Source organism: Neodiprion lecontei, chromosome 5 (assembly GCF_021901455.1).
Source record: "Neodiprion lecontei isolate iyNeoLeco1 chromosome 5, iyNeoLeco1.1, whole genome shotgun sequence".
In the NCBI taxonomy this organism is placed as follows: domain Eukaryota; kingdom Metazoa; phylum Arthropoda; class Insecta; order Hymenoptera; family Diprionidae; genus Neodiprion; species Neodiprion lecontei.
This window is the reverse complement of record NC_060264.1, coordinates 1,494,012-1,517,774: the sequence shown is the minus strand read 5'-3', so window position 1 is coordinate 1,517,774 and position 23,763 is coordinate 1,494,012. Positions and strand designations below refer to the sequence as shown.

At 40.5% G+C, this 23,763-nt stretch overlaps 1 protein-coding gene across 3 annotated transcripts in view; it reads right to left on the bottom strand.

Annotated features, from left to right (window-relative positions):
- LOC107220271 (AT-rich interactive domain-containing protein 1A) overlaps positions 1 to 16,409 on the bottom strand; it is a 270,178-nt gene extending 253,769 nt beyond the window's left edge. For all 3 annotated transcript variants that reach the window (XM_046740876.1, XM_046740877.1, XM_046740878.1), the window contains exons 1-2: positions 16,278 to 16,409; positions 3,884 to 4,064 (exon numbers count right to left, since the gene is read on the bottom strand). In XM_046740876.1, coding sequence (XP_046596832.1) covers positions 3,884 to 4,060 — 177 coding nt within the window. In that variant the 5' untranslated portion in view covers positions 4,061 to 4,064; positions 16,278 to 16,409. The remainder of the gene's footprint in view (positions 1 to 3,883; positions 4,065 to 16,277) is intronic.
- Between the last annotated feature and the right edge of the window lie 7,354 nt (positions 16,410 to 23,763).

Here is a 23,763-nt window from a genome sequence, read left to right as displayed (position 1 = left end):
TCTCGCAGTTATCCTCGTATAATAACAGCGTCGTAACAACGGTAGTAAAATAGGCGTTAAAAGCAGCATTAGATTCGGCTCGCGGGGCGAAAAGATACGCGATTAATGGTCTAGAGCGGTTATAATCGGGATAAAGTTTAAAATCATAACCGAGCGCGCCGGCTCTTCTACAACCAGCTATTATTTTCATTTTTTATTATTTTATTTTTTTTTTCTCCTTGCGAATGAAATTTGATAATTTTATTTCTCAACCCCTGCACGTGTGTCCGTGTCTCTGCGACATTACAGATTCGGGGATTCTATTATCTGGAAACGTTTGTAACAGACCTAATTCGCGAGATAATCGATAACGAATACGCGACGACAAACTGGAGCAGCCCCGAGTTTATTTTTACAGCCAATTTATAAATCGTTCAAATTCATTGTGTATACATTAATGTTCGGTCGGTTATTTGCAGTGTAGTTGTGTAAGAGATAGTTCCAAGCATCCGCGAATTCACTAATGGAGCGTCAGTTTTAGAAATAAGGCGGTAAGTTGACTTCGAAAAAGTTAGTTCGACGAGAAAAGAGATAAAAAAAACTTCTCTCTATCTCTCTCTCTCTCTCGTCATATACTCGGAGAAAAAACAGTGTCCAATGCTATCGGATCTCCATCAGCAACGCTCATCAATCGTTTAATCTTTGAATTGATTGACTCCATCGGCGACAGCACTGATCATCCTGTTTGTCGTACGCCTGTGTGCGTCGGCGTATAGAGACTATACTGCAAATACTATGACCGGAACCAACCAATCCTGACATCCTGATATCCTGAAATTCCCAACTTCCCAGCGCGGCGCGCGCCAACAGACCGATATTGCCTTTGAAAATAAACACCGGATAATCGATGGCGGAACTAACGGTGTTGCAGGAAAACCCGACTAAGTACCCTACAGATAACGTTAAATCACCTATGATAATAATAATTTACTATCCCTCGCGAATGTAAATAAAAATGTAAATGAGAGCGAAAAATTTGATTTGAATTGATTAGCACGAGGTAAATATAAAGTACATTATATAACAAGGGAATAATCGACTTTATTCCCGACTCAGTTCTAGCCACGTTATTAACTTGAAAGTGTTTTCCTTACATGCGTAAGTGTGATCTGTCGGTCGGGAAACTATAATATTATTGAAAGTTTATGACGATACAGAGTGACGTAGTTTAAAATCGAAAAAAAAGCTAGAAAACCAGAAAAACTGAAAAATTAGTAGCGGTAAATAAGTGCTACTTTTTTCCCCGCATACGAGGGACAAAAAGTAAAGAGGGAATAATATGCCACTTTCGTCCTGCTTCTCAGTTAAAAAAAGTAAACATTATGGTTGAGTGGGAAATGAAAGAATGACTCTGAATCATCCCCAAAAACATTAATTCCATCCACCCTATCGAGCAGTATTAATTTTCTCCTTTTTCGAGATTAACACAACGACTGTATCACGTTTTCGATTTGAGGCGCGAGATATTGGCGGTATAAAATCGCAAGCTTGACTCGAAATAAATTGTAACTGTTCCAAGCGGTTTGCCGCGGATTCGATGCTGGGATTTATCGCCGGTTCTCAGGGAGAGAAAGAGAGATGATGGCTAAACGGGTTGCGCGAATGAACCGACTTCCGGTATAGACCGAACGGCGTGCGCGACTCCGTGCCTTCGCTTTTGCACTTTCTAAAAAGCTCGCAGCTATCGGTATAGATATAGATATAACGTATGTATAGGTACGTAACAGTTGTACGTAATACTCGCGAAGCGAAATCGACGCGAACTTTCCACTGTTTACTGCGGAGTTACAAATGTTTTCCTGGCCACGGTCCAACGCTGGGGAAACCAAACTCCACCCTTTAAACCGTCCACCCCGTACTTCCCTACATCTGACTCCTTCTACCAGGAAATAATAAACTCACCGCCTTATATTTGCTGATGCGAAGGTAAAACAAGTTCGGATATACTTGCGGTAAATATCTGATTTGTCGGGTTATCGACGAATCGAACTGTGTTTATACATATATATACATATATATATATGCATATACATATATGTACATATGGACTTACATAATACCTATACGTGTATCAAACTTCTCGCCATGACCTCGTACAATTTGCCAGATTCGGTGAAAATTTACGCGTCTCTCTAATTTTAGCGCTTTCGTCAATAACTGTTTTCATTCCGCTGATCTCGACGGGATAAAGAAAAAACGCTACCGACTCTTTCTTTATTATTATACTTCGGAGAAGGAATTTAAAAAACAGTTTTAATTAAGAACGTTTGTAACGTTTCTTTCTATAATATTCTCTACTTCTCCTTGGCCAATCATATTAGCCTGACTCTAGTTATTAATAACTTTAGGAACGCTGATTGTGACATTAAAACTCTGGAGTATTATTCGTAATTAAATTATGTTTCTCAAAATCTAAGATTCCCTTTCGTTGAATAGACCAATTATTATCTAATATCATTTGGAACGTTAACTTTGGAATGACAAGAAATGTAACAGGATGTGTGCCTCAGGTTTCGGCTATTTGATGCTTCTCGTGTTACGAAGCTGGTTTACCAAACTAATGAAACTGATGTGATTTTCCACAAAGTATAATGAAAGCTGGGCAGAGAAATACTCGGTGCGGTAGTAATAAGGTAAAATGGACTGTGTCTGACGATAACATTTGACGAGTGTTCGAAGATCAGATCTATACGTCACTGATCGGTTTAGTAATTGAAAAGACAGTCAAAACTCGGAAAGTAAAAACTTCTGTCGATTAAATTTAACGGCGAGTGAAGTGACTAAAATTTTTGTTTCTTTATCAAATTTCAAGAAGCTCAATTTCTCTGACGGCGAAAAAAATTCACCACGATTTCAATGCAATGTTACGCGATTTTATGTTCAAAGAAATTTTACACCACTCTCTAATTTTTTGAGACGTTTATAAAAATTCACAAATAAAAATTTCTCGAGCTTTTCAACCGTCTAAATATTCTTATCTACTTTTTTCTAAATTCTCCGTAATTCGAAAATACTTGAAGAGTACACGTTCGCTATGTTGTACATCGAAAGAAAATACATACATAGGTATGTATAAATTCACTCTTCGACGATATTAGCAACGTCATTTTCGTTTTCCTTGAAACCCGCCGAATTAAATAGAGAAAAAAATATTGTATTTCACGTGGGTTAAGCCGCTTCCGAGTGTGTATGGTTAAAAAAAAAAGGAAAAATAAAAGGAAAGAGATCATTTTCGTAGCGAGTTTTCTCTCGCATATATTTCCATGCTCGCATCCCGTATCGATTCCAAAGCCGTACATTATACGTATATGTACACACGTGCAAGTTCCGCGAAGAAAATCCGTCAGAGCCTAAACTCGAATCGGGTTGTTTCTTTGTGCATCGAGGGGCCTGAGGGTCGTATATACTTGGAAGTTCGCTCCGTAAGGTCGCGCTTTGTTAAACTTCCCACAGCTGACGGCACCCACTCCGTCTCGAGAACGGTTTAGCACTAAATCAATCCCCGACATATTGCCATTTATCGCGTATTTTCTTCGGATGCGATGCTTATTAACAAACGACTGAATAAACAAACAAATTTTGTACGCAAGGTTAGAAAAAAAAATGTCCCAACAGATCCACTGATATTTTTCGATAGATTTAAGAATTTTTTAACGTTTCACTCACTGAAGGATAAAAGTACAAATCGCAAATTAAATGTTAAAGTTAAGAAAATTGAAATGCAACAAATGCAAAGTGGAGCAGCTGGGACGATATTATTGGTTAAAGATTTCTAACGGTGCGCAGTTTTTGGTACAGCGAAGTGTGAAGGTTCTTTAAAATTTGCAACATCTTAATCACTTACCTTTTTTGGTGTCGGGTGCAAAACGGTGACGGGCACTTGTCGAGGTGTAGAAGGCGTCGGGTGTTGCTGAGATTCTTTGTCCGGTTCGGGGGGCGTTTTTCTTGCAGGTCTCGCCGAGCTCGGGAGCTCGAGAAGATGCTGTATGGAGTGATTCTGCCTCGTCTTTCTCGCCGCCATTCCGCTGCAGGATCGCGGGTAAGAAACAGCAAAGAAAGAGTCGAGATTAGTTTGAACTTTGTTGGCAGTGTAAGAATGGCAAGAAAAAGAAGAAGAAGAAGAAGAAGAAGCGGAAGAAAAGCAGGGAGAAAAGTAAGCAACGTGCTTAAATTATTAAGAAACAAGAATAATAATGGTTATACATATAATACAACAAGACTAAAAGAAAACGGAAAGGAACGTCGCACGATCAATGAGAGGGTAAAAGGAGGGGAAGAAAATTTCTCTTAAAAACTTTTTAAACTCATCTATCTTCTTTCATTTGATCCGTTAAAACGATACAAGAGAGAACGGCGAATGAGGAGCTGAGAAGGACCAAGTTTAAACTATGTATGTATATATACGACAAATACAGCAGGTTTCAAACTCTTTTACCGCACAACAGGCATCGTGTGGTGGGTATATAATATACACATTATACATAGGTATTTATGTTATGTTATGTTATGTTATGTATGTATGTATGTATGTATACACGTGTATGAACGCGGCCAATCAATATCTTTCGTTTTGCTTACCGAGGGCCACCGACGAGCGGTAAATCAACCGCCCGAAACTCCCGCGACAACTTTTACAACCCTGAACAAAAGCTCGGCTTCTTCTCGCACCGAGATTCGCGCGAGATGCTTCGGAGCATCATCACATCTATAGACATATGTGTGCATATTATATGGAATGTTGAGGAAAGAGATCCGCCAGACCGTGTTTATTTTTTTCATTCCCGACTGAAACTTGATGTTAATTCTTTTTTTTTTTAACTGAAATGGGGCACGAAAGTAGCATATTATTCCCTCTTAACATTATTCCCTAATTTGCGAGATAAGAGTAGCACTTTTTTCCCGCGTTTGCGGGAAATATGAGACCTTATTTCCCGCAAATTAATTCTTCAGTGTCTTTCTTTTTTTTCTTGCACTGAACGCCGAGTGTAGCGGTGAAAATTCAAAAAGTTGGCAAAACCGGCCATATGTAACGTTACAAACTTCCAACAATATTGTAACTTTCAAACTAATAAAATGATCACACTTACGCATGAATAAAAGAATTACAACGATGTTTTGTCAAAAATTTTGAAAGTATACAACAAACTCCTAACATTTCGATGAATAAAGGTCAGATTTATTAGATTCCTTAAAATTTAATCAAAGAAGAATTTACCCATGACAATAGAAATTGATATTACACGATTGTACAATATTTAACGACACTTTCTCTCTATTTAATAACTTATCAGATATGCGTATACATTTTTTTCCTAGGTGGAGGGGAGTTCCGCCACTCGCGGGAATAATCCCCGACTTTATTCCCTTGGTACATAATGTTCTATTTCTCTTTCGATTAATGCGAAAGCTCGGACCGTCTGTACAAGCTAAAAATTTGATTGGCGAGTTATCCGAGCTAGGCGCGTATGTGATATACGAGGTATGTGTGTAATAATAACTACGGAAAAGAGCTTGAAACTACTTGACAAATATTATATCACGTTAGCGTATATTCTTTGAAGGAGAAACTTTTATCTTTGCATCCCTTTCGTCGGTGAATATGTACAAGGTGTGTAGGTACGTATCTACGTGTAGAGGTACCTGCAGTAGTACCCTATATCGCACGGTGGGGGGAGAAAACTTTCACATTTAACTTTTTCATCCCGTTCGCGTAAGGGAGGAAAGAGGGAAACGGCCAACAAAGCTCATCATGGAAAAGTTTTACAAAACAAGGACGCGGAGTAGTCGAGGGGAGTTAGTTCGATGAAGAATCGGGGCTGACATTCGTAATACATATTTTATATACATAGATCTACGCACGGCGAAAGCTCGCCGATTGAATTGCAAAGTCGAGATCTTGGCTGATTCCGCAAACTAACTAATTGTAAAACACTTGTCTACGAGCCGTGGGATTGAATAGACGACGCGGATCGCCCCGATCTTCGAGGGTCCTTAAAACGGGACTTTATGGAGGCAATGAAATTTCGTTCACCGTTATCGAGCTAACCGCCGGAGAATCGCATTTTTTTGCTTATCATTGTCAGAACGAGACAAAGGGAAGAAGAGAAGCAGAAGAATATTCCAATCAAGGGTTGAATTCCAGCCCCGAAATGAATAACGATTTCTTAATCGGTTATTTCATCGTCCTGTTTTATGGTAATCACGATTTCAACTCTTGTGGCGACGTAATATCTCATAGATTATAACACAATAATCGATCGCAACTATAAGATGCTCAGATATTTGATTTAGGGCGGATCAAAAATCACGTCACATTGACAAAAAGCTATGATTGCAGCTCAGGTGCTTTAACGGCGGGGCGATATAATTGAATTATTTCAAGGGAAAAGGCAGTCGGTATACTTTCTTCCCGCGAACCACTCGTGAAATACTTAAAAAGTTGCCCCGGGACGGAAAGTTTCGTTATATATATATGTATATATGTGCGTATACATATACATACAACGTGTTTGGGCGTATATATGTACAAGGTGGAAAGCTGAGGCGCGGAACAATCGAGTTGTTCGACTATACGTACATACATAGACACATACACACACACACACACACATATATATATGTGTATATATATGTATATGTACATTACAGGTATGTATAAGAGCGAAAACTTGGCGGAGAAACTGAAAAGTTAATTTGGCCGCGTTAAATTACAAGAGCGGCGAAGCATTAAGCTTCGAAAAGTTGTTCGGATGACGAACACGGTGTTATTATCACCCGGGCCGAGTTGCGTCTTTGGTATGACTGATAGAAGAAAGTCGTTGAATCAATATCTGTAGATCTAAGAAAATGTTTGGTTGAATTTTTTTTTAAATCCAGTAAACATTCCTTTGGCCCAATTTGACGTATAAGTATTCATTTCATTACAAATTTAGTCGATTCGTCGAATTTCTTTTGTCACAATCTGCAGTGATATGCAATTTGGAACGCGGTACGGTTTTCTCAGGGTTATAACAATAATCGATGATTGCGAAGGAAATAAGTTGTAGAATAAAAGGGAAAAAGTTTGTCACGGCGAAATAATCGCCATAACGAAGTCAGTCGACTATTTATCGAGATCCGAGCTTTCGGTGATCGGTGGTAATTTCGTTTAACGGGTCGATCGGTGATCGCGGGGTGAGATAAATGCTTCCTGAATGAATTCCGGCTCGAGCCTTGATTCAGACCGTCGTCGTCGTCGTCGTCGTCGTCGACGACGTCGAGGAGCAGCTTCGGAAGCATCGCCGTTTCTCTCGTCGCGAGCCGGCGTCGTATCAGCGAGTCTGCGCTCTGGTCGATCGAGCTTTTGTTACCCGTGGAGCTTTGCCAATATCCACCGACCATTGTGCTCCCCGGATTGCCTCTTCGCCTCACACGCGTCTCTCTCTCTCTCTCTCTCTCTCTCTCTCCGCAATACATGCGCCAATATCGAGAAGTCGAACTTGAGAAAAGCTCATCGATTATCCCCTGATCACCGCGACGAAAGCTCTCGGCGAGGCGACGTTGCGTTATGTTTCAGGCATTTCGACCCGCTGCCGCGATTCCGTCTTCGTCGTATTTACATCACCGCGCGTTCGACGCTCGATATTCTCCTCAATGTGCAGCCTCCGCAACGACGGGATCACCCGGTAAAATTTGCGGCTTAAGCAACCGGGCGGCGGAAACTTGGACGATTAGGGCCAAAGTGGCTCGAGTGCCCGAAGAGTTTTGCGGCTAACCGTAGATAGAAAGGTATACGTACCTACGACGATAAAGTATAAACGCGACCTCGAACCGAAGAGACACTGGAACGAACTAATTTCAGAACGAAACTTTAACTCCGAATTCACCCTCGCCCCGTCGCGTGTCACTGCAGTGTGTTTTATATTCGGGAAAATTAGAAAAGTTCCCCGAGATACCTCGGACAGTCTTTTATCTCGAGATAAAACTTTCTTCTCTTACTTTTCTATCCGCACAAAATTATACCTACACGCGTATGCACTCGGATGCTTTCGAATCGCAATTATACGGACCTGTTTCTTTTTGCGTTTATCGGTTTGATATTATATTCTACTTGCATCGTCGACAATCGGAAAGAATTTTTTCAAACCAATTTCGGCAATTACCGATATTGATTACCAGTGACCAAGTTTAAATGTTAAAAATTGAAATCAAACGTTGGAAAATTTTTGTACGCCAATATTTAAGGACCGGTGTAACTTGATGGAATTTTTTACGACAATTAAGGTTTGTTTCGTGCGGTAATCGGGGAGTTGATCAAATGTAAGAGACCTCGGAGAGAAGGTATGAAAATCCGACGTCTACTCGACGGTCATTTTTACCCCGCGCGAGCGGAGAATCCATTTGTCAATATGCTCGAGCGAATTTTCTTACGATATCACGTCAGAAGCAACGTCGTCCCAGCTTTTACCGGTGTATAATTCAACAATTATATTCCGACGATTATGCGCATATTATCACCGGATTCTTTCACGTGCCGTGAGAAGTCTTTCGCGTGAAATTTCCGTTCCATATTCAAAGATGATCCGTCGCAAAAAGTATAATATTCAGCAGCAAGTCAATGTAGATTTAATTAGAACAGAATTAATTTTTCAACATATTCTGGATGTCGGCGGAAAGATGACAAATGACACGATTATGGGACGAAAATACGACGCTTCGAGTACTTTAATACCAGGGATCATTCGGAATCGAGTAATTGATAAATTTAACAGCTGGAAATCGATTTGTAAATAAAAGGAAGTCGAGAGACTGAAACGTGTTACATTCTTTAGAGTCAAAGGAATCAATCTACGTACAAACAATTGAATAATATTGCTATAAATTGTTGATTGTTGATTTCCAGGCCACCGTGAGTGATTTTCAACAATTTCCAACGCCTTGCCATCGTTTTATAAATAATTGTCATTGATGTATAACGGTTTCCGTGTGATCCTGTGCAATTCGTGAATCGTTGAAAATCGATCCGAACACTTGGAAATCACAGAAAATCAATGTGTAAGTTTAAAAGCGAGTAAAAATCATACGCTGCAAGTTATATACAGAAGTAAATAAATCGCAGAAAACTAAATATCAACGAATGAGAATCGATAATTTCAATTCCATTCCAACAGTCCTCCGTTAATGTTTCAATTTTGCTAGAAACGTTCCAATTCGTCAAAGTGTAAAAAAAAAAGTGAAGGAATTAATGAAATACGTATTCAAGATATCGCGATTTGTCGAAAAAGGAAAATTTTTCGAAAAACGATCACCTTCGGTTGGAATAAATGCAAAAGGGTTTATCCGGTGGGTTAATTGCAGTTATGCGAATAATCTGACACGCGGGGCAATTAATTGAATGCGGGGTAGATTGAGGGGCGGGGGAGGAGAGAGATGAGGGTGAAGAGGGGAGGAGGAGGGAGGATCGACGAATCCCGGCATCCGGCCGAAGTACTTCGGCTGTTTCCGTTGTTCTCGGGAAGCGCATTCTCCCCGGATTCTCTCACCCCGGTCGTCGCTCGGGACGGGAGGAAAAACTTCGGGTAAAACTTTGGCCGGGAGTTAGTGAAACTCGGGGCGCGGGTGCCGAGGCGAACTCATAAAGTAACTAAATAAAATGATGTGATTTTAACTTTCGGTCCCGCTCGCCGCGCAACTCCGACCCTTATTTTCTGCTCCTCAAGCTCTCATAAAAGTTCCTATATAGTTTATTCTTTGTCTATATTCCTTGGTAACCTCGGGTAATTCCCTGATCGTACTTATTCTCTGTACGTACATATACGTACAGATACGTCTCTCGGGTCATTTTCTACCCCCGAAATTGTAAGGAATTTATTATTTTATCCCTCGCGGATATTACGACGCGCTATCATTTTATATTAAATTACGAGGTAAATTTTTTACTCGATTGAACGTTGCCAATAATTTCGGATCGTAAAATTGTACGACTCTTTTATCAGGTTTTACCAAACCAAAATACGAAATTTATAATGTTGTAAAACAAAAAAAAAAAAAAAAAAAAAAAAACTTGAAACCATTTTCAGAAATCACGCATTTTCGTAATTCTCAAATCTTTTTACTTCAACAATTAAATGAAGTTTCACGCGATTTACGCTTGGTCCGTTGGTAAAAACAAAGTAGAAAGAAGAAGAATTTTATTACCAGGGTCAAACGAGTTTCGGCGCTCGCCGAAGGTGACAAAAGTTACCGAAGTTTGTTTTTTGACGATCGCGTCTTTTTCCCGTGCACGGAATCACGGATAGGAAGAGCGAGGAGAAAGAGAATTAAAAAATTCGGGCGAAAGAAAGCGGCAGGAAGAGAAGGGAATCGAGAGAAAACTTAGGAAACAAGAAGTGGAGGGTCGAATAAGAATATTGTTTCCAACCCTCCCACCCTAATCTTCGAGTCTTCACCTTATGCAATATTATGCTCTTGAACCGTCCGAACTTCTCAAGTAATTGTTCGAATCTCTTTTCCAAAAGAAAGCTCTCCCCGACATACGATACGACGCAATTTAGAGAATACAATCCACGAAGCGATCCTCAAAAAAAAAAAAGCTCGACTTACGATATAATTTACCTGTACAATTTCGCAGTGCTGCACGATTCACACAAGGAGCCAACATCGTCAGTTTCACTCTCAAATTAACACCACGCACAGTTTCACTGATGAAAAAAAAACAAGCGGCTAATCCACCCAGGCACTCGCAAAAACGTGATAATCCGCGAATACGAGTCAAAATTGTTGATCGATACAGTTTAAGAATTTACAATTTAGCACAAAACACTTGAGGAAACACGGTTTGAAGTTTATCAAAAAAAAAGAAAATAACTACACAGTTTAGCAAGAGAAAAAAAAAAAAAAAAAATTACGATCCTTGCAATAATAAAATAATATAAAAACTCGAAGTAATCTGATATAATCATGATTTTATTCGTGAATTCTACGTTCTCGGACACCAAACTTCACGGAAAAAAAAAGATCAACAAAAAGAACGACAGCTGTGTTACGGGTAGAAACCCGGTTTGATTAGTTCAGAGCACTGATTAAGCATCGCGGTGTAATTAGAACGACGACACTGCGCTGAACCGATTCAGCAGCGAATCAATCACGGATTTTATCACCGACGAAGAAAGACGCAGCAGCGATTTCGAACACGCACGAACTCGCCGAGTCGAAAATGGCGACTGAAAGTTGATCAGCCGGGACGCGAAATGAAAACAAGGCTGGAACGATTACAAGCTGACGGATAAACACGGCGAGGTTGTAGTAACGTTGTCGCAACGATTCGTGCCTAGGGAAAACCGTTGCTTCGCGATTTTCGAGTTATTCGAAACTCGGTGAGCCGCGATGATCGAAACAAAACGTATCGGTCGTATTTTTGAAAGCTTTGTTCGTACAAAAGTAATTGTAAAAATAAGAAAATAACGACGTTTTTCCCGACGTTTTTGTTTGTTTTTTTTTTTTTTTTTTTAACTTAAATCTCGTGGTTTCGTTTCGTCGTCAACGGAAAGCCGGCGATCGACCGACCGACTAACAACTATCTCACAATCAGTTCGGCATATTGATACGGATGCCGGGAGTCGGGCAGATATTATCGCTTTCATTGACTATATTGAAATTGGTTTGAAATGCTTCCTGCCGCCGATGGATGATGAGCATTATTATACCTACAGGCAGCCAGCTTTCACGTTCGGAATGCTGCTCTCGTTAACACTCGTTGAGGGGTCGATTTCGACGTTGTTGTATACAATCTACAAACGATTACAAGCAGAGGTCACGAAGGATTTAGCTGAAAATATTCGATACGTCTGTTTTTACATCTGCCAAATTTCAGTTGGAAAATTGCGAAGGAAGGTCTTGGAGCTTTTTTTTTTTGTGCATCGTGTGCAATAACAATTCAGTTCGACTTTGGGAAATTCAAGTTCTTCTGGAATTCATGATCGAAATAGTAATTTCAAACAATTTCTATGAAAATTTATTACCCCGCATTTTTTGGTTCACTGGTTTTGACATCAAGGATTCGGTCGGTATCGATTTCAGAATGCCGAAAGAAAGTCCACGTACGTCAAAAGTGGAAAAGGATTTAACAGCCCCATTCTGTACATAATCCTGAACAAAAAAAATCCGATACATTTTTATTTAACGCAGAAATAAAGGAGTGGAAATTGCTATTGCGATTTTGTAGAATTACGAGTTTATAAACATCATACGTTATTGAGCACGCAATTAAAACAAGTAAGTCATGTTTGAAAATACGAAAATATCAAGGGACTAGAATTGTGAAAAAAGCTAATTAATTTCAAATCACTTCAATAAAGTTGAAAAATTCTAAGATTTTATTTGAAAAATTATTTTCTAAAAAGTCACTGGCCAATAAAACAGGTTTTTTTCTTTATTTTTTTGTTGATTGTAATCAATACAATAAATTAAATATTTAACGATACCAACGCGATAAAAACACAATAAATGCATGAATTTGTAGAAAATAAAATCTGATTAAAATACGCAATCTAATTGGTGTAAAATCGTACAAATCTATTTGCAGATTATCAAACATTTTTCAGTGATTTAAAATGAAGCGCGTATATCTGAGCTTTCGTATATAATATTCGAATATTTTCCATCTTCCTATGTTTACAAAGTTCTTCGTAGCTTACGGATAAAATAATACGTCAAATTACAATAAACGCACGACGATACCTCGTAACAAAATTGATAAAAAGTATCGATTTTTGTTTCACAGAGTTTCGTCAAAGCGTAGCATTAAAAAAAAAAAAAAGAAACAAGCAAAAACCAATCCGTAGACTAATGAAAATAAACCCTGCATTTACACCCATACATATGTATATAAACTCGAAGTTTATTCACACGAATACCGTCCTTCTTAATACGATAAACTTGGGTACACATGGTAAAATATATCGTCTCAATATATAAATCATGAATTTCAAAGTATTTACAAGATAAGCTGGCCGGAGTAAAAAAGCCATTAAAACTTGGCCCATTAATATTAATTTCGATTGGCTGTACGTGCGGGTACTTTGAATATAATATATGTATTACACAGAGGCTGCGCGGCTTGACTTGTGTGTACGTGTGTAGTGAGCAGCAGACAAACGCGACACGTGGATATGCAGTGTGTGCTCCGCACCTGCTCGGGGTCGTAAAAAGTGCAAAAGGACAAGCGTTTGATGAAAAGCCAGCCGAGAGAGGAGAAATATGGAACGGACGGACGGGAATCCACCACCAACACCGACACCCTCCCACCTTGCAATTAGGGAGTAACTTTTTCCACCGCGCCTGCGTCCTGCGCTTATTATATAACATAGACAGGTTACACACAGAGATCCGAAAGCCGCACGCTTCGCAGCCTCCGAAAGCACTCGGCGATATATTCAAAAACACAATGCACCAGACAACGGGGATGTGTGCCAGTTGCCAGAAATAAGCCCGCTAATTAGATAGCCGAGCTTTCGTTCGAAACTCGTCGGCGCATTCGCGCGAGCTTTCGAACTCGATCGTGCGATTTTCTTATCTCTTTTTCTCCATCACCGTGCTCGGAACGCGTCCTCCTCGAGCTTTTTTTTTTTCTCCGACCCGAGTCGAAAGCCGCGCTTCGATGTTAATTCGCGAGTCCGTCGTGACGAGAGTTTCGGGTGTTCTTGGCAGAAGTTAACGTCGGGACAGCACTGATGTTAACCCGGTTATATTCCCCGGAGTCAAAACTCGAGGAAAACTTCGCTCCGAGACAAGGTGGCGTAATGAACAATGGTCCGTGGAAACACGCCGTCTGTACGTTGCGATAGTCGCTTACGTATAAGTTTAATTACAATACAAAGTTTTATTATTTTTCTCCTCGTGATCTTGAATTTTTTTTTTTTTTTTTTTTTATTCGATTCTCCGAGGTCGAGAATTTTGGAAATTAAATCATGCGACACACGTTCTAAACTAATCAATCATCGCGTGCTGCGATTTATTTACGTGAACGATCTAATGGAAAATAAAAAAAATAAAATAAATAAACATAAATAAAATGGATCGTTTTACCGAGTATCGAATTCGCGTCCCGTTCTCAGAATAAAGGAAACATTTCTCATTTCTTCAAACTTTTATTGTCGCCGCTCAACTTCTCTGACCCGCCTCCGTAATATCCTGGAGGACTAATTACGAAAGCTCATCACCGTCAACACCGTCGAGTTGACATAAAGTTTGACAGGTATGTACTTATCGGAGCTGATGTATTTACAAAAAATCCTAAACTCCTGTGCAGATGTCTCTCTCTCTCTCTCCCTCTCTCTCTCTCTCTCTCTCTCCCTCTCTCTCTCTCTTTCTTTCTTTCTTTCTCTCTATAATTCGAGATACGTATGGCAGGTAATCCGATTCGATGATATCCAACAATCATGCAGCGGGTGAAACATCATGTCAGTCCTTGTAACGATCCTGACGCGTATCGAATATCGGAATCGTCACGATCGACTTGCATAAAAGCGCGTGAATTCAGCCGCAGGTTGCAATTGCTGACTTCACGTTTGTGTGCGTCACACGTGTAACGGACATCGCTTTGACGAGTCACCGAGTACTTAAAAATGCACGATCAAAGAGATCAGCCGCACTTGAATGAAACAAAACTTGTAATACCACTCTCGCGTTCGTTGCGATAATTTGTGAAATCGTTAGCGGTCGCACTTACAATAACGACATTACCGCACTAGGGTGTAATACCGCGCGAATCAATCCTGCATCGTGAAATCGGAGGCTGCATGCGCTGTGGTAACGTTGACGTTAAGCCCGGGGGCGGAAGTGCGAGAGGGGTGGGGGGGGAGGGGGGGTGAGGGTGAAGGAAAACAAGTACGTAACAACAACTCCCGCGAGCTGCGGCACGTCCGTCGCTTTCGCAACTTGGCGAAAGTTTATTCGAAAGGCGGGTTGATACGCGCTCGCGCGGACTCGGAGCGAAGGGGTGGCAGCCTGTCCACCACCCCCGGCGGGTATTTCGCCGAAGCGAGGTGGGGGTGCCCAACTTTCTAAATAAAAAACAAACTTTCAAGTCACTCGGTGGACCGCGACAGCCGCCCGGGGTGCGAGCGCATGATCCAATATGGCGACTCCCCGACAACTTTCCCGGAACACCTGAGGATTTCCAAAAACTGTTTAATGATCCTCGTTGAAATAAACTTTTCCAGGGTTAACGAGAATATCCTCTACCGCGATTCAATTGTATAGTCTATTATTTGTGTTATGTACACGTATGCGAAATCTTTTCTAATCGGCACGTGAGCGTAGACGGTTACTGTCAAAAACCTGACGTATCTGTAATCGAAATTTTTATTTTTTTTTTTTTTGTACCGGAAAGTCTTTTTCAACTATTTTAATCGGTACACTGTCCAACAAAAAATAAATAAAAAATGCGGTTTCAAATTCTATAGAGAATATTATTGCTGTGTTAATCCAACACTATTTGATGTCGATCCAATACCACTTATATCGTCAATCTAAATTATTCCACATTTGGGTTGATTTTAACACCGTAATTTTTTCACACCGTACCCAATATTCACGTTTGAATTCCATACACGTGTTATCCACTCTGTAATTGATTTTTGTTTTCTTTCAAACTACGATGAAAAGTGTGTAAAAAAATTAAAAAAAAAAAAAATAATAATAAAATAAAATAAAACAACATTTGCGAAGCAAAAACGTTTTCCAACGCCGAACTTTCTACCCTCTGTAATAAATTCCGTTGGTAAAATTTTCAACCCGCGGTACGGCTCGTCGATATGAAATTCGTGAAGAAAGGGGTGAATCACGAGGGTGTCCTTCGCTGTAGCAAGTATCGAAGGGTGCACGGTTGGTGCAGAGAGGCCACGTGGCCGAGTCGGATGAAAGGTGGCGGAAGAGGGTCAAGGGGTGAGGGGAAAAGTGGCGGTGGGGGATGAAGAGCGGCTAGGGAAGCACCACGTGTCCGTAGGCCGAATAGACTCGTATCACCGCGTGGGGTTGGAGGATGCACCCCCGATATTTCTGCAGGGTTCGGAAGCTCGCTTTCCGCGGCGCGGGCCGCGTGCCGTATAAAAGCATAAAGGAAAGCCCTGCGCGCAAGTTCCGACTCTCTGCCGGCGTCGAGTTCCGCGTAGGAGCAGCCCTCGTGGGAGTGAGAGAGGAAATCAATATCTCACGGCTAGCGCGCGCGAACTGTTTAATGCCGCGTAGTTATAACGTACCCAAAACACCTCGCCAATAGCCGATGGATGGATGGACGGATGGGATTCGCGAAGTAGGAGCTTGCAGGCAGTTCGATTAATATAACACGTAACCTCTCCTCGGAACACTTCACTTTACCTGAGCTTTCGCCGAAGAACTAAGGGTAAAAAACTTTTTCCCACACTTGTACTTTTCCAGCGTCTTTCCGCGTGTTTGTTTCTTTATTAAAATTTTTTTTCTTTTTTTTTTTTTTTTTTTTTTTTAAATTTTTGTTTCGTTTCCCTTTTCCTTTCTAAACAAATTTCGCGCTCCTTCTTCTGTTAATTTATTTACTGTTCTTACGTTTCAGGAAAAACTCTCCCGCAACTGCGGCGGTTCTTCCGCGTTTCTAACGTCCGTAAACCTCCAGCCGGCGCGGCCGCAGAGCGGGAACTGGCTTGGCATCCTCCTCGACCTCGTGCGCGACTCGGAGACGCTTCTCAAAGTTACCCGGCGGGCGCAGAGCGTCGCGACGCGACGCGTCGCGCACCCCCGATTCAACCCGCCCCGTCACTCGGCTGGGGGAGAAAAGTTTTAACCAAGTTTTTCCCCGGCGCGATTCCACCCTCCGTCTCTTCCCTACCTTCAACCACCCCCTCCACCAAAGACTACGAAGCTGTGTTATTACGAGCGGCATTCCGCTTTCTGAGCTGCGCAAAATCGGCCCGGAACACGAACGATATACATTCGTCGACTCTCTGGTACATTTACAATCCGGGGATGGATGTAATTTCGGATATTCAATCGAGATCGAACGATTATCCGGGGGAAATAATTGAACCCTGTTTACCCGCGTAACTTCGTGCTGGAATTGTACATTATGTAACAAGGGAATTAAGTCGAAGATTATACAAGGAAATATGGCCTCATATTTCCCGCAAATGCCTTCAGAGGGAATAATATGCCAACTGTTCTCGTCCCGGTTTTCAGGGAAAAAAAATTTATCGTTCCGGTTGAGCCGGGAATAAAAGCATCTTTATTTTTTCTTATCCCAGTACCCTATATTTTTATTGCTTTGCGTACGATTAGCGATTGTTTAACCTCGTCCGAATGGGATAAGATGTGAATATCTTCTTTTTTTTTCCTTCTCGTTAAAAATAATAACTGAAATTTTGATGAAAAATTTATGATTGCAAGAGTTGAAGGAAAAAAATTATTTCGAAATATGTCAGCTAATAAGAGCAAAGAAATCCAAATCGCATACATTATTTATGCACTATTCATGCTGCACATTTTTACGACATTAAATGTACCGATATGAACTAAACGCAGCTACACAAAACACCGGGATTCATTCAACAAAAACTTGTCGCGAGCAAATTAGTTTACAAATTTCACTCGCTCCCCGAAGTCGAGGACAACGTCTTTACCGTTGATTTATTATGTTCTTTCAGGATTGTACAGCATTGGTCATGCAGTCCCGTAATTGAAATCTTTACACAAGAAAAGCTCGTTCTGTTTCGAAATTCACAGACAGCGGCACTCGGAGTAGGAGTCGGCCGCGAGTATCGGGTAGGTATAAAAGTAAAAACTATACGTCGCGGTCATTCCCCGATTGAATGAATAATAATAACGTTGAAACTCATGCCAACCGGCGGTGACTAGTTTCTGAACTTTGAATAGAGCCGCGCGACATGCGGGGAATTGATTAGTTTCCCTGCCGTTATCCACTTAAATGCCACGATAATTACAGAGAGCTTCTTTGAAAGTTTGCATCGACACTTGGAACGAAGTTTGCTCGTAATGATTGAAATTTGGTACTGGAAATCAAGTTTCACGGTTAATATACATCGGACCAAACACTGTTTTCACAAAACCGAAAAAGTCTAGTCGATTTTATATTGTAATGTCCAAAAAAAGGTTTGGCATCGCAATCCCGTAGATTCTGATGCGATACGGATCTAGATCTAGATCTAGATAGGAATAGATTTACGATGTAACATATTATTTGATAGCGGTAATCAATCGGTAACTCTCATCATTTCACGAAGACTAATCTTTAACCACCGAATAGATTTATTGAACTGTTCAATACTTTGATAATATCATTAAAAAGATATTATTTCTTTAAATTGACGAGATAAAATTTCCGAATTCGTATTTACATGTAAACTTCATGCAATAGAATTTTTTCGCGATTTTAAAACAATTATTTCATTAATTTTGATGTTTGCAACAAAATATTGTGTTCCCGCGATGAAATTCACTGCAAAATGTGACTTTTTTTTTTCCCCCGAATAGAGTTCATAATAATCGAGGAATCTCGTCGGACGATTTTAAAATTCTTTTATCACGAGTGTAAGGTGTTGCGTATTATTACTATACATGGAAAAAGAGGAACTTAAGCGTGACTGTAATTCTTGGACTGTGCAGTTCACCAGGGGATGAGAAAACAAGCAATGAAGTATAATATAAGGTAAGGGGGGGGGGGAGGGGGGGGAGAACGGAGAACCTATCCCCAAAACAACATCCCTGGACGAAGTTTAACTTGCCAAAGAGCAATATGACTACGTTTCTCTTAGACTTGATTTTAACGAGAAGTTGCCAGCGGTGAAAAAGTTTCCTCGTCGATGTTAAAATCGGAAAAATTTTTCCCTCCGCGTTGACACAGCGCGAGTCTGTACACATACATACATACATACACACACACACACACATATATATATATATATATCTATAACGTCGCATAGGTATACAAAAGTTTTGTCAAAAACTTTGCGGATAGAAACATTACGAGGGGGGAAAAACTTTGACCTGAAATTCCGGTCCGAGTTATCTGTGTACCAAAGTACATGTATGTATAAATATACGTAGCTCTGAAATCATGAAAAATAAGTATGCGACCAACTGACTGACTGTATCGATATATTTCTTAGCGATTGATAGACAGTTTCCAATCCAAAGTCGCTTCGTCGATAAAACGGACAATTTAGGTTAAAATCTATCGTCTGTAATCGATGTATTACGACAATGTTACATCACACGGTACAAAGAACTTTTCGTTCTATCCTTTCCACCGGGGGTGAAAAGTCCCGCTGACTGTGTAAGGGGAGAGAAAGTAGCAAAAACATAAAAAGGATAAAATAAAAATAAAAAAAAAAAAAAAATTTCAAAGGACATCGAGGACCGGGCTAATTAATTGTAATGAAAATTGGTAAAACTTTTAGGCATTCGCGTGGCGAGGCTTATTGTTCTGCACGTTGCGTTATAATATATGATGCGGGAAAAGAGCGACGAGAAGTTGAATTAAAGAGGGGCGCGTAAAATACGGTTGTGAAAAATAATAAATTCCACTTGTTACGTCGACGACGGCGGCGTCGCCCGGTTGCCAGGGCAATGAATCGCGGATTGATGCAGAACTTCACGCCGGGATTACCGAGCACCCCCAACAACCCGGGAATTATACGTGGAATATCTCTTTCACGTCCCATGTCCGCAAATCGAGGAATAGATCCCCTTCAGCTACGAAAGGATAGATTATTATACAACTATTCCAAAGAGGTATTGACGCAATTTTATTTTGTTTTTCCGTTGACGCAAATGTTCGCGCATGCATAACGAATATTGAAGGTGGATTTTGGTGGGGAAAAATTGGCGAGTAATCGGTAATTACTGCATGCCCGTTATTAATTATTCGTTTACTTTAGATCGGATTTTTATACTATTTTCGCATCGGAACCGATGTTATGTATTTATTTATAATCGGTGGATTATTCCATTTATATTTTAATTTCGCTAATGGTCGCGAACTGTACGTGAATACGGGAATAATAAAGGCTTCGCTTAATTCCTGCTGTCTGCAAGTCATCGCTCCTCGCCACCGCTAGACACCAACATTTTCATTAACCAACCGTCCCAATTCCCCTCGAACGAGAGAATATTTTCCTCTCAGCCTACTTTGTCAGGCCGTTGAAAACGGCGAAAAGAAGTGAACAATTCGGAGCAACGGAGAAGAGAAAAAAAAGAGGAAAATTATGATTTTCACATCTGTTAATTTCTAGATCAAACGCATTGGGAAATAATTATCGAAGCCTGAGCGATGAAGATAATAATCACCGAATATTGCAAAGAAAATGAGAACTGAAAAACGGGATGACGTATTTAATTCGTTCTAAATCTTGACTCGCGTGTGCCGCGATAAAATCTTTCAATCATACTCCCATTAGGATAATAATTAGCGAGAGGATAAAGGATTTTCAATTTTTGATTGAATTCAGCGTTTGTGGGTTATAGAATTAATTCGGAGTCCCGTATAATTCCGTTAATTATTAGTGACACTCGAGTTACATAATTTGACAAAAAGCACGCTCTCGCCAAAAGCCAATTAACCGGCAAGGCTCGAATTCCGTTTCTCTTTTTGCTCGCTCGACGCGATCAGAGACTCGGCGAGTGTAATGGAGGGAGAGACGGACGGACGGGCCGCAAGTTTTCCGAAGAAAAATCCGTCGCGTGACGTCGCACGGATGAGATCCTGAACAAGGTGGAACTGCCGGGAATTTGCGGGGGTTGAAAGGGGGCGGGGGGAGGGGGGGGGGGGGGGCGAAGCTTCTCCGGAGCTTTCGACGGAGATGAAAGCAGCGGGGAAACCCGGGCGCGAAAAAGAGGGAGTAATCGATTCGATGCTGTGCGACGAGGACGGAGATCCGACGTGTTTCGATTCGGTGTTCGGGGGAGGGGGTCCGGATCAAACTAACGCAAGCTCGAACTTTTCGAAGAACAATTTGTGCCGCATATACAGACGCGGGGTTTGGATATTTTGATACACGTATATACGCGGGGTCGTGAAAAAGTTCGCGTGCAATCTAGCAAATTATTTGAAATTGAATTGAAAAATGTAGTTAGGTGCGGGCAGGTTTACTAATTACACGGGTCAACTGAAGTGAATTTTTTTTATTTCTTTTCTTTTTTTAAGCCGTTATTTAAATGAATAAATTTTGATTCTAAGAGATCGGTTTTCAATTCACTCTAAAAAAACAAAAGAAAAAAAAAGAAACTACGAGCTTTCAGAGAAACATCTCGGATCTATAATAAACGTTGGGGAACATCGGAAAGAATATTTCTTATTCACAATTTTTTAGGAATCAGTCGAAAATAGATTCTGCGGTACAAAAAAAATCAAACTATTCAATTCGACTTGCCGAGATGTAACGTACAAAAGTGATTTTCGTCTGGACTGAATCTGAACGCATGTTTCTCGAACTGTGACGAGAATTAAATGCACGTGCTTTTTAGCTAAAGGGCATTATACGGTTCTGTGGTCCTACAAAAGCGTATTTCTCTCTACAGTTACGAAGGTTAAATTTCTTAGGAAAGATTGCTTTGAGTTACATTCCCTCAACCGCTTTCAAAAGATGGAAAATTGTTTCTCTGAAGAGTAAATTCGCACAACTGCTCGACGGACGGAGAATGAAAAAAAACGACAAAACTTATCGCGATTACCGATCGGTTTTTCCTTAATTAAATCTGTCACTCGATAATTCTCTACGAGAATCGCAACTTGGCAACGATCGTAGAAATCGAGACATTATCCGGCTGTTCGAGTTACACAGCTTAGTATCGAAATCGATAACCCGGTATGTATAGATTTGATTTCTAATCACGCTTCCAAAGCTCTTTGTCGAGCCTGTCGACGATGCGGGAGCTGAAAGGCAACACGCGGAGTCTGCGGTAGCGTTTTCACGGAAAAAGTGCCGCTCGTCGCTGGGCTGAAGATCGGAATCCGGCGGAAGGAATTCGCCCTTCAAGAGATCTGTTTAATCAGATATTGGTTTCGGGCCGTTCGCTTTGAACCCCGAGGGACACGAACGCTTGTAATCCGAAAATCCGTCCGAATTATTCATCGTCCTATCAAATCAGACGGCATGAAATAATCACGTGGGCCCGATAAAAAAAAAAATAAGTAGAATATATAGAATGTACCTAGTAATACTTTTACGCCTACGAAATTTTTCGTTCGTAATCGTATATATTTGAGTTAAAACTGTTTTTTTTTTTTTTTTTCGACATTTGGGCTAAAAGCTCGAATCCGAAAAGGTGTTTTTAACTAAAAAAAAAAAAATGTTCCATCTGTTACAAGTTAGACAGTGATGGCAAGAAATGTGCCACCGCAAAAGCAATCGAGTTTCAGAGTCGCTCGCTATGCCGCCATTTTGTTATTAATTCTAATGAAAAAATTCTAAAATGTTGTTGAAACTACAAATAATGAAGACCTCAAACTGAAATTGCTCCAAGTGTTTTCATTTTCTAAAAGAAAAAGAAGAAAAAATCCTAAACACAGGTATTATTACAGGCGATAAATTTTCCTTGACTGGTAGGTAAATGTATTTATTTTTGCATACCCGAAGGAAGCCTGCTTGTAGAAATTTCGCAAAATAAGATAAGGTTGGAGGGTGGCGGGGGTGAAGGATCTCCGGGAGAGGCGGTTTAAGGTGGGTAAATAAGACTGGCGAAGTAACCGAGGGCTCGCCATTCAACGTCGAAGGTCGGCGTAGAGAGATGAAAAGAAATCTGGCAAAGGTATAAATTCATGAAAACAAATAAAAAAGGATCGATAAAAAACGGACGAAAATAGGAAAAGAAAATAAAAGAATATTAAAACAATAATTGCGGAGCCGTTTCGCGGTGAGATGAAGTATGAAAGATTTGAAACCATCGCTCTCGTCTCCGCGGATCAACCGCAAACTTTGACAAAGTTTTGCGGTAGCTCATTTCCAGCGAGCGAGTATTGTGCTTACCTCAGTTTACACGAGAAAAGTTTTGCATGCGGTAAAGTTTTCCTCGCAATTACCAAACCGCCTCGACTCAAGCCGAACTTCGCGTTTAAGCTCGTCGCGCTTGCAGTAATAAGATTATTCGTGTATACGGGTCGCGTCTTGACTTTTCATACACTCGATACGGCTCTGTTTTAAATATGAATTGACACGCCTGTTTCCTCCGTACGAAGCGTTTTTTGGAACCGCCTTATCAATTTACTCGAATCGTCGGAAACGTAACGAAATTTACGATTTCGCATTCGCTCTTCAAACTTAGCCGGGATTTTGTTGTAATCGATTTTTTATTTCATCTCATTTTCGTAATGTAGGATATATTCAAGTATATGCGCGGAAGATTTCATGTCGATCCGGCAAATATTCTCCAAGTTACGCGAATATTTGCAAAGACGCCTCGGAGCGTTTGAAAGTGCTTTTGAAACTTTGAACGCGTTTTTCTCAAAACTACGTTTCCAAAGTCGGTGAGCAAGATTTATCGGAAACCGTTGAATCGCCTCGTGAATATATTTTTCAGTCCTTGATCGAAGGTTTTTTCTCACCGACAAATATTTTCCATTTTATAAACGAATCAAGGCGAAAATTTTTGTGGAAAATTGATTTTTATCTTTTTTTTTTTTGAAGCCACCGTTTTGTTTAAAATTAATATTTTACTTATTCCATCGATCAAAGACCAAATAATACCTCATATCAACTAAAT